Below are 15,017 nucleotides of genomic sequence, written 5' to 3' on the forward strand. Positions count from 1 at the left end.
ATGTTATGGACAGAGTAGAGAGAAAGAAACTGTTCCCACTTGTGAAAGGATCGAGAACAAGAGGGCACATATTTAAAGTATTTGGTAAGAGACGCAAAAGTGACATGAGGAAAATCGTTTTTACGCAGCGAGTGGTTAAGGCCTGGAATGCGCTGTCTGAGAGTGTAGTGGAGGCAGGTTCAATTGAAGCAATCAAAAGGGAATTAGACAGTTATATGAAAAGGAAGAATGTGCAGGGTTACAGGGAGAAGGCAGGGGAACAGAACTGAGGGAGTTGCTGTTTGAGAGAGCCGGTGCGGACACGATGGGCCAAATGGCCTCCTTCTGCGCTGTAACAATTCTGTGATTCTATCAATACTGTTATTTTAAGGGCCTCCTCCTGCTGCCACTGGGATATTACTAGCGGTGGGTGGCTCAGGGGCCCCAGGAGGCCGCCCAGTAAAGCCTGGCAGCCTCCTTGTGGGCTGCGGGGGAGGCCATCCTGATCGGGCACCCTGTGCCCCAGCGAGGCCCCCCCCAGGGCACAAGCCGGCCCCACTGCAGTACTGTTCCCCCCTTCCCCCGCACAAACAAAATGCCCTTGCCTCACTGGGGCACGGCCGATTGTCCCCAGCGAGGCCCTACACACTTACCACACTCCTCCATTGCTGCTCCTCTCCCGGTGGTACTGCTGGGACTGAGAGCTGCCAGCAGTTTTGGAGGCAGGACCTCCTGACTCAGAGGGGCAGAAGTTCCGCACGAGTCCAATTAAGGGCCTGGGCCACATAAAATCTCTGCGTGGCTCCCAGGCCCGGTGGAAGCAGGCTCGCTCCCCGTCTTTTTGGCCAGAGAGTGGGGCCTCCAGCCCAATGTAAAATTCCAGCCCTTGTCTGACATTATCAGCATATATATTCCATTAAAGAAATCAGAGCATTGCAATCATTATTACAAATTCAGCTCTGTCTGTTACTCATTGGGTAAATGTGTGGTACTGAACCGTACAGATCAGGAAGATCCCAGGTTCAATGCTTGATATTTGTTAAATTGGTTAATCTCACTTGATGAGAGTGATTAGATTTTTTTTAGATTAGAGATACAGCACTGAAACAGGCCCTTCGGCCCACCGAGTCTGTGCCGAACATCAACCACCCATTTATACTAGTCCTATATTCCTACCAAACATCCCCACCTGTCCCTATATTTCCCGACCACCTACCGATACTAGTGACAATTTATAATGGCCAATTTACCTGTCAACCTGCAAGTCTTTTGGCTTGTGGGAGGAAACCGGAGCACCCGGAGGAAACCCACGCAGACACAGGGAGAACTTGCAAACTCCACACAGGCAGTACCCGGAATTGAACCCGGGTCCCTGGAGCTGTGAGGCTGCAGTGCTAACCACTGCGCCACTGTGCCGCCCCAATTGGCCTCAACACTTGTAGGATAGATAACGGAAAAATTCAACCAGAGTTCCCTTCTATCTAGTGTTGATACCATTCTGAAGATGCATACCACCAAATGCAAACCTGCAAGATGAAAAAAGATGCCATGAGGATAATGCTTCTCTCCTTCACCACTTGCAGCTTCTCATTCACATAGATGTTGCAGTCTTCACTGTAGCCTACTCTCCAATAGTGCTCGGGTTATGAACTATGCTTCTGAGTCATCAATGCTCTGAGCACACATGTCTCCGATGATCAGAAGAATTCTATGTGCCCTCAGGATGCCCCTCTCTTCTGTGTTTTTGTGACTGCTGACCAAGGAGTCTGGGTCTGGATCTATTGTTGGGCTCACCTTTCCAGACCTAAGCAGGTCATTGAAATGTTTCCTGCACTGAACCCAATTCTTCCTCACCACTATAATAAAAGCAAAATACTGCGGATGCTGGAAATCTGAAATAAAAACAAGAAATGCTGGAACCACTCAGCAGGTCTGGCAGCATCTGTGGAAAAAGAAGCAGAGTTAACGTTTCGGGTCAGTGACCCTTCTTCGGAACTGGCAAATATTAGAAATGTCAAAGGTTATAAGCAAGTGAGCTGGGGGTCGGGCAAGAGATAACAAAGGAGAAGGTGTAGATTGGACAAGGCCACATAGCTGACCAAGAGGTCATGGAGCAAAGGCAAACAATATGTTAATGGTGTGTTGAAAGACAAAGCGTTAGTACGAACTGAAGATTAAGCAGCAGCAAGTACAAACATGAAAAAAAACCGTGGGTAAGCAAACTGAACAAACTACAATGAAATGAAATAAACAAAAGAAAAAAAATTGAAAAAATGTAAAAAGGAAAAAGAAAAAAATAACTAAAAATGAAAGTAAAATGGGGGGCCCGTCATGCTCTGAAATTATTGAACTCAATGTTCAGCCCGGCAGGCTGTAGTGTGCCTAATCGGAAAATGAGATGCTGTTCCTCGAGCTTGCGTTGATGTTCAGTGGAACACTGCAGCAAGCCCAGGATAGAGATGTGAGCATGAGAGCAGGGGGGAATGTTGAAATGGCAAGCAACCGGAAGCTCAGGGTCCTGCTTGCAGACTGAGCGGAGGTGTTCTGCAAAGCGGTCACCCGGGCATGCCTCCTGCAACCTGCAACCACTAATTGGACGCAAATGCGACTCTGGGCCAATTAAGTTGATTTCCAATTAAAATAGCATGGTATGTGCATTGCTGACAGGATACGGGTTCAGGACTTGGAAATGAACATGACGTTAGCGTCGCCACCTTGCAATTGAAATCCCACCCAGGTTTTGAGCATATAATCTTGGGTAGCACATCAGTGCAGTCAGAGGTGTCCTTCTGATGAGATTTTAAAATGAGATAAAAACAAAAAGTGCTGGAAATACTCAACAGGTCTGACAGTATGTGTGGAGAGAGAAACAGAGTTAACATTTCAGGTCAGTGATGAAAGTTCATTGACCTGAAACGTTAACTTTTTTCTCCCTCCACAGATACTGCCCGACGTGCTGAGCATTTCCAAAATTTTCTGTTTTTATTTCAGATTTCCAGTGTCTGCAGTATTTGGCTTTTGTGTTAAACTGAGGATATGTCTGACTGCACAAGTGGATGTAAGAGATCTATGGTGCAATTCAAAGAGGAATAGGGAGTTTCCAGGGTGTCCTGACCAATATTCCTCTCTCCACAGCATCACCATGATACAAACTAATTCGTTGTTTATGTCATTTCCAGTATGTGAGATTTTGCAATATGCAAATTAGCTACATAATAACAGTGTCTCCAGTTAATTCACTGTAAAGCACTTTGGGACATCATGAAGATGTGATAAGGTGTTATCTAAATGCAAGTTCTTGTTTTCTTTCCTCAGAAACTGCTAGGGTTCACCATAAGGAAGGTTACACCTCTTGCACTTTTAACTACTGCTCTCTTGCCCTTATTATGGCACTCTTGCAAATCAGATATCCCAAACCTCTCAATCTCAACTGTTGGCAATGTTGTTTCCCAGCTTGCTCCTTTGGGGGTTAATGACTCCAAGCTCCTCATTATCCCTTTTCTTTCTTCTAAAAGCATCCCCCAAACCCAACCCTACTGATGGACCACCATTAACCACTGGCTCAGTATCACTCAGCAGACTGTTTTCTCCCTCAGGAACAAGACCTTCACCATCCATGAATCTGTTGGTTGGTGAAAGGATTTTGAACAGTTACTCCTTCACACTCGCCAAAGCGACTCCACTTGGCTACAAATTGTATCACGTTCTCTGATTGAACTGCCACAGCAGTGGTGCTGCTCTGATAACTAAGTTGTACTTTAGCCTCTTCAATTCTTTTAGAACTCTCACCTCCTTCAAGCATGTCATTCCCATCCAGCGGTCCTGTTAATGTCCTCACATTTACCAACAACCCCCATATCAACTTCTTCATCTCAAGCTCCTCCTTAGCCTCTGCACCTAGAAACTACCTTACCCTCAGTAATTTCAAGCTACCCTTACTCTGCCTTAGTTTCCTCCCCTGCAACTCCTCTACTCACCTATCCTCACTAAGTCATACCCTTGGCATAAACTCTCTCATCCACGCCCACATCTTTCCCCGCAACCCCACCCGACATTACCATTTTTCAGCTTTTCTATTCCCAAGGTTGAGATGACCAACAATGCTCCCACTGACCACTTCTTCATCTCCCTTACCACTCACATCAACCTGTCTTCTCCTAAACCCTAGGAAAAATACTCTTTCCTGGTTTTCTCACTCTCAAATCCACTGCCACTGGCCCTCTATCTATTCTGCTGCTGTTCTTCTCCCAACACATTCAATTTTCTTCCTCTTGAACTCCTTTCATTGTCTTTCTCTACCCGATATCGGCAATCTCGTCCAGCCTTATAAACCTTACCATACTTTTCAATTCATGAATTGTGGCCCGTTGTGCATCAGCCTCCCATCAGCCCATCATTAATAACACAGACTGCAGGCACCTTCCTAAAACTCCTCCAGCTCTCCACTTCTTTACTTCTCTCTCCATTTTTAAAAAACCTTCTCAAAATCCATCTTTTGACTAACATTTTAGACAACTCTTCTAACTCTCCCACCATGATTCTTTGTCTACTCTGTTACGACCAGGTGAGAAATGCGTCTAGGGGTCTTTTGCTGTCTTTACCTGGTCTTATTGTAGCAGGGTTTAATTTTAAACACACACTGTGTTTTGAACTCCCCCTTTGTGAATCCTTGTTCACAGCTTTCCAATTATAAGGCAAAGAAACCAGCACACCAGGTTTTCTCAGGTTGAAAGAAGAAAAATAAAATTTATTAAACCTTAAACCTAAACTCTAATATGGTTAACACCTATGGATATACGACACACCCATGCTAACATGTACAGGCGATATATGCATGCTAATAGGGACAGAAAAGAAGAAAGGAAAATATAGTAGAGAAGGGTTTGAGGCAATATCAGAAGAGTTTCTTGTTTACTGTGCTTCGAGCTCACTTGCTTGTAGGTAGTCTTGCTGTTCGTCAGGGCCCTGTGTTTTTCTTAAACCTTGTTCATGTAGGAGACTTTTCTCTCTTTGAGGTTCATGTGTTTTCACAAGATTCAGTTCCCTGAGAGATGAGCAGGCAGACAGGAGGGAGGTCTTCTCAAACCAGGAGCTTTCTGAGTTCAAATCCCTTGTTGGAAGTTCAAATCTCAACAGCCGGCTAGTCATGTGACTAAAACTGGTCTGACCACTTCTTATGTGTTTGTGGATTCTGCAATCTCAGCAGTCAACCTGGAATGCTAGCTTCCCCCACCTTCAACGTCTGGTAATCAAAACTCCATTTTTGGTTGAATGGGCCAGGGCATGGTCCTTTGTCCTTTGTCCCTTGTCCAACACTGTCTGTTACCAGGCAAATATCTTTCCAGTCAGGGGCTTGCAATTTTAAGTTTTAATGTTCATGTGGCAAAATAATGTGTGCCTCAGTCATGGCAGATAGGGGGTTTGCCTGACAACTCTTTTTTTCCTTTTATCTGTTTAATATACTTTATTTAATTTCTCCTTCCTCTGTGAGTCATTTTGGGATTCTTTCCATGTTAAAGGTACTGTATGTATGAAAACTGCTATTGCATCTAAAGTTATTGAAGTTCCTGTTCACTCTCAAATTATCTATCACCTTGAAAGTTCTGGCCTAATTCATTATTGCCAATACGTTTCTTAGCAAATCTGTCCTTTTCTTCTAAGTTACAGATAAATCATCTACTTCCTTTTCCTCCTCCCTACATCCTTATTGTGTTCAAATCTAGATTGCTTGCGCTGTCTTCAATTCAAACTTATCCTTTCCCAGCCCTCAAAACAATGGTAGCTCTGAGATTGCCCCCACCACTCTTTCTTCCCTCCCAGTTTTAAAACCCAACTTTAGCATCACCGAATCATTGCTTCCCGATTTACCACAGGCGAAATTTTACACTGGGCCCACCAGCTGAAAAGTCGGGGCAAGCCCACCTCTGCTGGGCCTGGGCAGCCAATGCTGGACGTCCCACCTAATGGAGCTGCCGGCCAATCAGCGGGCTGGCAGCTCTTAGTCCCAGCAGCAGCACCACCAGGAGTGGTGGCCACTGCTGGGACTGCACACTGCCATCGCAAGCCAGCAGAAGGATGGCCCCGGAACAAAGGTAAGTTTTTGGGCCTCGCTGGGGTCAATCAGCTGGGCCCCGGCAAGGCAAGGGAGGGTCGTGGGGGGGGAAGGAGTGTTGTGCAGTAGGGGCAGTTGGGCTTTGAGAGCGGCCCTCTGTGGGGCACAGGGTGCTCGATTAGGAGGCCCCCTCCGCCCCCCGCCAGCCCACAAGAAGGCCGCCAGCTTTTACCTGGCAGTGTTCTTGGGGGCTTTGCCGTCTGCTCGCTGAGGATAAAATACCTGTGGCAGCGGGAAGAGGCCCTTAATTAGTCAGTTAAGGGCCTTGATTGGCCAGGAGTGGGCAAGCCATGTCTCACCACCGCCTGCGTAAAATTTCAGAGGCAGCCGGAAAGCATCGGGAATACCTTCCCTGCCTCCCACTCAGTTTTACGCGCCCCTCCCCCCATCCCCTGCCACCAGCCCGCTCATTGGGGGGGGGGGGGGCCATAAAATTCCAGCCCATATCTTCTCTTTTACACTTTTCAACCTGGGTGGTACCTGCCTTATAAGCTTTGGTCAGCATGTTCAGAAGAGGGGAGTTAAAGGATAGGAAATTTGGGAAAGGAAACCAAGTGCCAGTTTTCTTTATGGCTTCTTTTATTCAGATGTCCCATGAAAATTAACCTGCTGTAAACTGCCCACTCCTAACTACCTGTCAAAGTGCGACATTGATCCAGTTCCCAGTTCTAAAGCCATCACAATAACTGCAGCAGAATGCCTGATCTTTTTAGCAAAGGACTAAATGATGTATATTATTCATAAAGGCACTAATTGTATCTTAAATTTTAACGATAAATCACTTGAGCTTTACTTTTTAGCTCACACAAAGGGTTTGTTTCAATCTTAGCAGTGAAGGGTTAAAATCTGATTGACTGGTTAAACATAAGAGTGCAAACATTAAAACATCCTTAAAGTTTTGTGCATTGGTTAGCATAATAAAATTATCTGTTTTAGCCTTGCAAACAAGTTAAGTGCATCACTGTTTTGAGATACCAGATGCAAGATAATATTAAGTAGTCTTTTTGTAAACCTCAAATTATCCCCCTTGATAAATCTACATATTAATTCCTCATTACTTTCACATCAGAGGACAATTGAAGTAATTTGCTTTTGATCATCGTATGCTGGCACTGAATTCTAATTTTTAACCTATGCAGATTGTGACTTTATTCATGACAATAAATCATCAATCACGCCTTTATATTCCTCCCCAGTGACCCAAATGTTACTCCCGAAATACTTTGCGCGATTTCTTTGTTGCATTGGTTTCCCTTTTAAATGTAAATCACAGTAGCTATTTACAGAATGCAACTTAAATTGTTATGATTTATAATTGCCCAAGATGTTGTGTTGCTTTTAGTTAGTGGCTAGCATTACATGCAACAGCATTCACTGTTCACAAGCTTGCAGTACTAAGACATTCAGTGTGATGTGAGATATTTTTGAGAAAACACATAGGATTATTGCACTTCTAAATCAGGACTCTTCACTTTCCACAGAAATCAAGTGCCACTGTAAGGATAGTCTAAATCATGCCTCCTTTAGGTTTACTTGTCATTATTACCCATTAGAGAATACTTCCAGCACATTAATTTTTTGCTGGATCAAATGTTGCATTGTACAACATGGGTTTTCCGTATAAAACAAGGATGATGCAGAAAGTAAATATGTAATAACCGAGGACAAACTAAAAAAGCAACTTTTACTCAGTACTACATATTGTAGCAATTAATACTAGCTAATCTAAAAATAAATTAGGATTTTGTCAAGATTCTCTTAAATTAGGTTTTCCTAGTAAAATGTTTAAATAGTACTTAACTTTTCAATTTAGAAAATAATTCCATATTTTAATCATCTTGTTGAATGTATGATGAACGATGGTTAGTAGGCATATTAGTTGTGTAGCTTCAGGGTAGTAAACCTATTTATGTCAAATGAATGCTGATGTACCACACTATTTTCTCAGCTAGAATGAAGGCACCATTACAAAGTGAAAGCTTCATTTTCATATTAGTAGTGTTAAATGTTAAACTGTAATATTAACACTATTAGTTAATAACTGCAGCACACTATAATCTTTCTAATGACTTCAAATTAAATTTTGATGACATTTTAAAACGTGTTATTTGTATGCAATTCATTTCAGGAGGGGATATGGACAACAGGAGGTAAGAATCTCCATATATTTTTGCTGATGGTTCATCTTCTTGTATGTCTTACTACTTCAGTTAACTAATATTTAAAACTCATCGAAAGGAAATCCAGTACTTACCTCTTTTACCACCTCCTCCTCTTTGTTCTTTTTTCTTACAACTCTTTGCCAGCAACAGCAATTACTGAGGCCCTCACTTCTTAGACCTGAGGTACAATAGTCTGTCTATGTGTTAATAATTAATCAACATCTTCTCACAAGTTAGCAGATATATTTATCTGCATTCAGAAAATCTAATTTTCCACTTATTTGTCTGTTTTTGATTTGCATTTGTGGTGACTGATAACAAAAGATTAATTCAGCCACACATGAACACAAATACTCATTATGTTGCTTATCTGAATGACAGGAACTCTCTATGGAATCAGGCATTGATCCTGGCCAGGACTATTATGCACAGGATTACTACAATTATGAGCCTGGGTAAGCCCTCCTGTGTGAGGTTTTTAGAAATTTTTAGCAGCAGATCAAGATTATCCTCACAGAGCTCTACCAAGGGAGATTAAGAATAGAACATTTGATGCTCTGAATATATAATGTATGTAGGGCAAGGCTCTACTAATCATGACTGATTGTTTTAAATTAAACCATTATTTTTATCATAATGTTACAATTAAGCATGAGCTTTTATTTGGCGGGAGGGTCCAAAGAAATAAAAAGGGGGATTTTCAACTGCTAACTGCCCATTTATTGCCTGCCTTATTCAATTTTCAGGTAGGCCCTTAAATGGGCACCCATCGGTCCCACTGTAAGTTACAAGTTGTCCTGTGATTTTTTTTTTAACTACACATTCTGAACAGGCTGGGATGAGTTTGATAACCTGTATTATAAAAAGCCATTAATTACACAACTGTGATATTTATTGCACATGTACAATGTAGTTACATTTTTGCCTTGGCTTATCAGTAAAATATTTTTGGGCCTGGCACTGGTGCAGATGAAAGTTTTACTTCAGGCCAAACAGATGGGGCGAGGTGGAAAGGGGCAGGAGATTTTCAAACTCAGCCGAAATAGCCGTGATGTTGGTCATTTGAATATTACTGACAAGCTGTGGGCACCAAATGGATGCTTCTTTGCAGCTCGCCACATGCAGGTACTAGAAATCATCTGCAATCTGCACAGAGCCATCTGGCATGTAAGGCCTATTAGTGGAGGGTGTGGGGGGTGAGTTGGTCAGGGGGAGTGGATCCTGGACTTGGGCATGAGAACAGGCATGAAAACTCCTCCTGGCCCCACAAAAACCGTTTTTTGTTAAAAACGTTCCTTGTCCTGAACAGCCTGCAGCAGGCCCTGGGACCAGCATGCAAGGCAAACATCCATTTAGACCCATTTTTAGATTACAATTAGGGCTGTACAACTGGCATAAGACCTCCATTTACATATTTAAACAACCTCCCACTTACTTTGGGAGAGTTTGCTGGGCCTCCATTTCAAGGCCTGCCTGAAAATTTAATCAGGCAGCAATTGGGTGTCCAAAATGTCCACCAGTTTCCTCTACTAGTTGACCTTTTATCAGGCAAGATAAGGGCATCCAGGAGTTGAAAATCTCCCTCACTCCCCAAGCCCCCAATGTGTTGCCTCACTGGTAGTTCCAAGCTGTCAATATTAGGTAACCAGTCTTTGTAAAATGCAAGTGGGTGAGGACAATTAGGACTGAGGCAGATAACCATCTACACCTGCAAACATTTATTTAGTACGAGGACATGGACTGCCATACCTGACATGACAGGATGCTCAGCATGTGCATACCTACCTCAGTGTTTGCTTTTTTGCTATATTGCATCTCACATTGTAATTCTTCTCTTCTACTGGCTTTAAGATTTGCACAGCAGTGCAAATGGACACATTAATAACTTAATTATACATTTAAAATACTGAATACTGCTCAGGAAGGATTCAATTATCATTATTGCATCCCAGCACAAAATGTTTGTGTTTACACCAAGTTCATTGCCGACACCATAAGCATGAGAAATCCTGCCCCCATGCCCATATTGTAAATATGACCCATCATAAAACTTTAATTTACATTGACTTTCATCTTAATACAGCTAACCTGCATTTGGAATGTGAAAAAAATGTAGTGAGAGTGAAAAAATAATTATACTACATGGAGTAATGAGCTAATCATAGCACAGGGATATCATTAATGATTGATATGTGGAAGCAATTTTACTCAAGGTCTGCAATTAGTCACAAATAGGATACGGTCACATGACCAAATGCGACAATGTTGTCATAACCTTCAAAAGAATTACATTTTAAGCTTGCTCAGGCCTTCATTTACAAGGTGAAATCTTAATTCCTAAAATGTAGTGTACAATAGTGATAGCATAAGTTTGTTTATAGTGTAACTACCTACTACAGAGGTATTCACACATTGTTATTGTGACTAAAATAGGTTGTAAAAACACTGGGATCAATGGCCTGACATCAAGGCAACCGGATAAATTCTTAGCCCTTTCCCTTCAGTCCTCATCAGGAACCGTCTGGACAAGATGCGGAGGTTTGGCTCACCGAGTGACCTTACATCAATCAATTTGGATTAAATTAGCATTAAAAGCAGTTCAGTATATCACAGTAACTCAGTAGTAACTGTTTTCTGATGATAAATTTACAGTTGATATTAATGCCTGAGATTGATGTCAACTGGTGAGATTAATTTCGGATTAGACTGACACATTTTAACAGCATTCGATAACTAGTCCATTAAATAGATTAAAGTCTATTGGGTAGAAATTGGTTTCGAACGGTTGCATGAAACGGGTGGTATCGGATCACTGCTTGTTATACGCAGCGCTTATATTTAATTCCATTGACGGCGATGGAACTGAATATCTGGTGCTGTGTAGAACAGGTGTCTGACCTCATACTGCCATTTTGCACCACCACCCGAGACAAATTTCTACCCTAATATCCTTACAGTTAGCAACATTTTCAGAACTTGTATGAGCCTGTCCTTATGAGCTGGCATGTATGAATTAGTTGCCTTCTGTGGGGGATATGCTTTGCAGCATTTTATTAACAAAAAAATAATAACTTGGTGCTTGTTAGAGTCTAATTAGATCAGTCAAAAATTAAAAACAGATTGTTGGATGTCATAACAATGCTATGATTTATGATATTCAACATGATATAATAGGTAAAGTTTTAAAAGCACGACATAAAAGAATTAAAAGTTAAAATATTTCAGAAGTGAAAAAGTAACGTTTTAGCTGTGATTATAAGTCTGGGGTTCTGTCATGCCAAAATATGACACTGGGAAAATGATTGGATTCGGCCTTGATTTATTCAACCAGTCTGGTTTGTCAAAGCACTGTAAATGCATGTCAGCTATTGTTTAAATTGAATATTCTCTGAATGGACTTTTGAGGATAACTCTCTGAATAATTAGACCATTTAAATGCAGTTTTGTTTATATTCTGTATTTGTCACTATTCCTACATAATATGGTATAGCTATTCTTGTTCTTTGCAAAAATTAGAGATTACTTAAAATCCTCAAGCTTATCTAGGTTCTGTGATATTTGATAATAACTGGTGTATTCCGATATTTTATTTCTATTTTGTGACATCTTTATCACTAAGCATTTATCTAATAGAAGGAAGTTATTGGATCCTACTTCAAGTGGGCTTTGTAACTTATCACATTGAAACATTGTACAAGATTGCAGGTTAGATGATGTGGTCTTTAATTCTTGGGCAATAATACAACATGAGAAAATTAGAGTTTGCAGTAACTTCTGTAAAAGCAGGATTAGCACCAAAATAGCCATCTGCTTTAAGCCCTAAATAAGCAATAACCTTCCTGCAGTGAGATTGATTGCATCTGCCATCTTTTGCTGATCACTCTGCTGACTAAAACTGAGAGTTTAAATATCTCGTAGAACTTTTTGTCTGAAACAAGAAATAGTGACACGTCAACTTCTGACACCAATTCTAGGTATGAAGTACCACAGTATGGAAGTCGCCGCAGATTAATCTCCCCATCCGGAATGTATGATGACTATGGAGAGGTGGTGATGGAAGATGATGGTGGCTACTATTACAGTCCACAGGGATCAAATGCAGATGCAGAGGTAGTTATATACAGAAGATGTGTTTTTCATTTAGATGTTAATGCTTTTGATGGATGAAAAATATTTTGAACTGAGAAACAGCAACTATTTTGTAAGAGTTGGTATCAGGGTTTTGGTTTACTATTCCCCTTAAAATAGGCAGACCATAATCTTTTTTTGTCAATTCACTATAATCATCATAGAATATGATATAAATGCTGATGTTTTCCATACTTTACTGACATGTTCATTTATACTCTTTTGTTGACATGTATTCCACATTAAACTAGAATATTAATTTTAACGCTGATCAGCATTTCAACAATCACAAAATATTTGAAACGTTACTCATTTATTTTACTTTCTCCCATTGATAGGTAACATAGGAGTAAAAGAATTAAAAAGAACCTTCAGCCTTTCCAGCTGATCACAGTATCCAGGTCTTAGTATTTATGATACTGAATTAACGATCCCGGAGTTTGAGAGTTTAAATCCCACAATAAACATTGCGACACAGAATTAACTAAATCTGGTAGTATGTAGGCTGGCACCATGAAAGGGCTGTGGAAGATGCTGAATTATCGTAAAACACTAACTGATTGACTAATGGTCTTTAGAAAAGGATACTTTTAAAAAATTTGTTCATGTGATCTGGGGGTCGCTGGCAAGTCCAGCATTTGTTGCCCATCCCTGGTTGCCTTTGAGAAGATAGCGGTGAGCCACATTCTTGAACCGCTGCAGTTCATGTGATGTAGGTACACACACAGTGCTGTTAGGGAGGGAGATCCAGGATTTTGACACAGCATAAGTGAAGGAATGGCGATATAGTTCCAAGTCAGGGTGGTGGGCTGAAATTTATATGGCGGCGGATGTAAACAATGGCGGTCCGCCCGCGCAGGCCGCAGGATGCAGAGCCACTGCGATATTAAACATGGTGGCTCATTTAAATGACCGGGACAGACCGCCCCCCACGATGACATGGAGGGGGCGGGCAGACCATCCCCGGCAATGGCGTCAGCTGCCTTTGTGCAGGCACTGATGCCATTTTTAAAGGGCTTTGAGCTCTAACTTTCAATTTAAATATTTAAAGATACTTACTTTTTTAAGTACCCCCGACACCTTTTAGTTTAGTTTTAGTTTTAGAGATACAGCACTGAAACAGGCCCTTCGGCCCACCGAGTCCGTGCCGACCATCAACCACCCATTTACACTAATCCTACACTAATTCCATATTCCTACCACACCCCCACCTGTCCCTATATTTCCCTACCACCTACCTATACTAGGGGCAATTTATAATGGCCAATTTACCTTCTATACTCCTCTAGTGCCTCCGCTGTTTTCAGCGCTTTGAATCTGCCATAAGCCTCCTTTTTTTTCCTTATCCAATCCTCCATATGCCTTGACATCCAGGATTCCCTGGACTTGCTGGTCCTCCCCTTCACCTTTACGGGAACATGTTGGCCCTGAACTCTCACTATTTCCTTTTTGAATGACTCCCACTAGTCTGATGTAGACTTTCCTACAGGTAGCTGCTCGCAGTTCACTTTGGCCAGATCCTGTTTTATCATATTGAAATCAACCTTCCCCCAATTCAGTACCTTTATTTCTGGTCCACCTTTGTCCTTTTCCGTAACTACCTTAAATCTTATAGAGTTATGATCACTATCCCTGAAATGCTCCCCCATTGACACTTCTGACACTTGTCTGGCTTCATTCCTTAGGATTAGGTCCAGTACTGCCCCTTCTCTTGTTGGACTTTCTATGTGCTGACTCAAAAAGCTCTCCTGTATGCATTTTAATAATTCTGACCCCTTTAAGCCTTTTGCACTAAGACTATCCTGGTTGATATTGGGGAAGTTAAAATCCCCTACTATTATTACCCTATTATTTTTACACCTCTCTGAGATTTGCCTACATATCTGCTCCTCTTCTCTCCCTGACTGTTTGGAGGCCCGTAGTACACTCCCAGCCGAGTGATTGCCCTCTTTTTGTTTTTAAGTTCTACCCATATGGTCTCATTTGAGGAACCTTCAAAGATACCATCACTCCTTACTGCAATAATCGACTCCTTGATCAACAGTGCAATGCCACCTCCTCTTTTACACCCTCCCCTATCACGCCTGAAGATCCCATACCCTGGAATATTGAGCTGCCAGTCCTGCCCTTCCCTCAACCATGTCTCTGTGACAACAATAATATCATATTCACATCTTTTAATCAATGCCCTCAATTCATTTGCCTTACCGTTAAGACTCCTTGCATTAAAAAAGATGCAATCCAGCCTTGCATTGTACGCTTATGCCTTAACAGGTCTATATTTGCTCTGCTTTCCAGACTGACTCAATTTCTCTTCTATATTTGACTGTGCATGACCCCTTACTGTACCTCCACTCTGTATCCCATCCCCCTGCCAAATTAGTTTAAACCTCACCCCCAACAGCACTAGCAAACTTCCCAGCAAGAATGTTGGTCCTGTTATGGTTCAGGTGCAACCTGTCCAACTTGTACAGGTCCCACCTTTGCCAGAAACAGACCCAGTGATTCAGGAAACTAAAGCCCTCCCTCCTGCACCATCTCCTCAGCCACGTATTCATCAGCTCTATCCTCTTATTCCTATACTCACTCGCACATGCACTGGAGTAATCCAGAGATTGCAACCTTTGAGGTCCTGC

At 41.9% G+C, this 15,017-nt stretch overlaps 1 protein-coding gene across 1 annotated transcript in view; it reads left to right on the plus strand.

Annotated features, from left to right (window-relative positions):
• Positions 1 to 15,017, plus strand: part of pcdh15b (protocadherin-related 15b) — an 843,531-nt gene that overhangs the window by 820,060 nt on the left and 8,454 nt on the right. The window contains exons 34-37 of the mRNA XM_068053265.1: positions 8,220 to 8,241; positions 8,398 to 8,436; positions 8,635 to 8,708; positions 12,228 to 12,363. Coding sequence (XP_067909366.1) covers positions 8,220 to 8,241; positions 8,398 to 8,436; positions 8,635 to 8,708; positions 12,228 to 12,363 — 271 coding nt within the window. The remainder of the gene's footprint in view (positions 1 to 8,219; positions 8,242 to 8,397; positions 8,437 to 8,634; positions 8,709 to 12,227; positions 12,364 to 15,017) is intronic.

Source organism: Heterodontus francisci, chromosome 20 (assembly GCF_036365525.1).
Source record: "Heterodontus francisci isolate sHetFra1 chromosome 20, sHetFra1.hap1, whole genome shotgun sequence".
NCBI classification, from domain to species: domain Eukaryota; kingdom Metazoa; phylum Chordata; class Chondrichthyes; order Heterodontiformes; family Heterodontidae; genus Heterodontus; species Heterodontus francisci.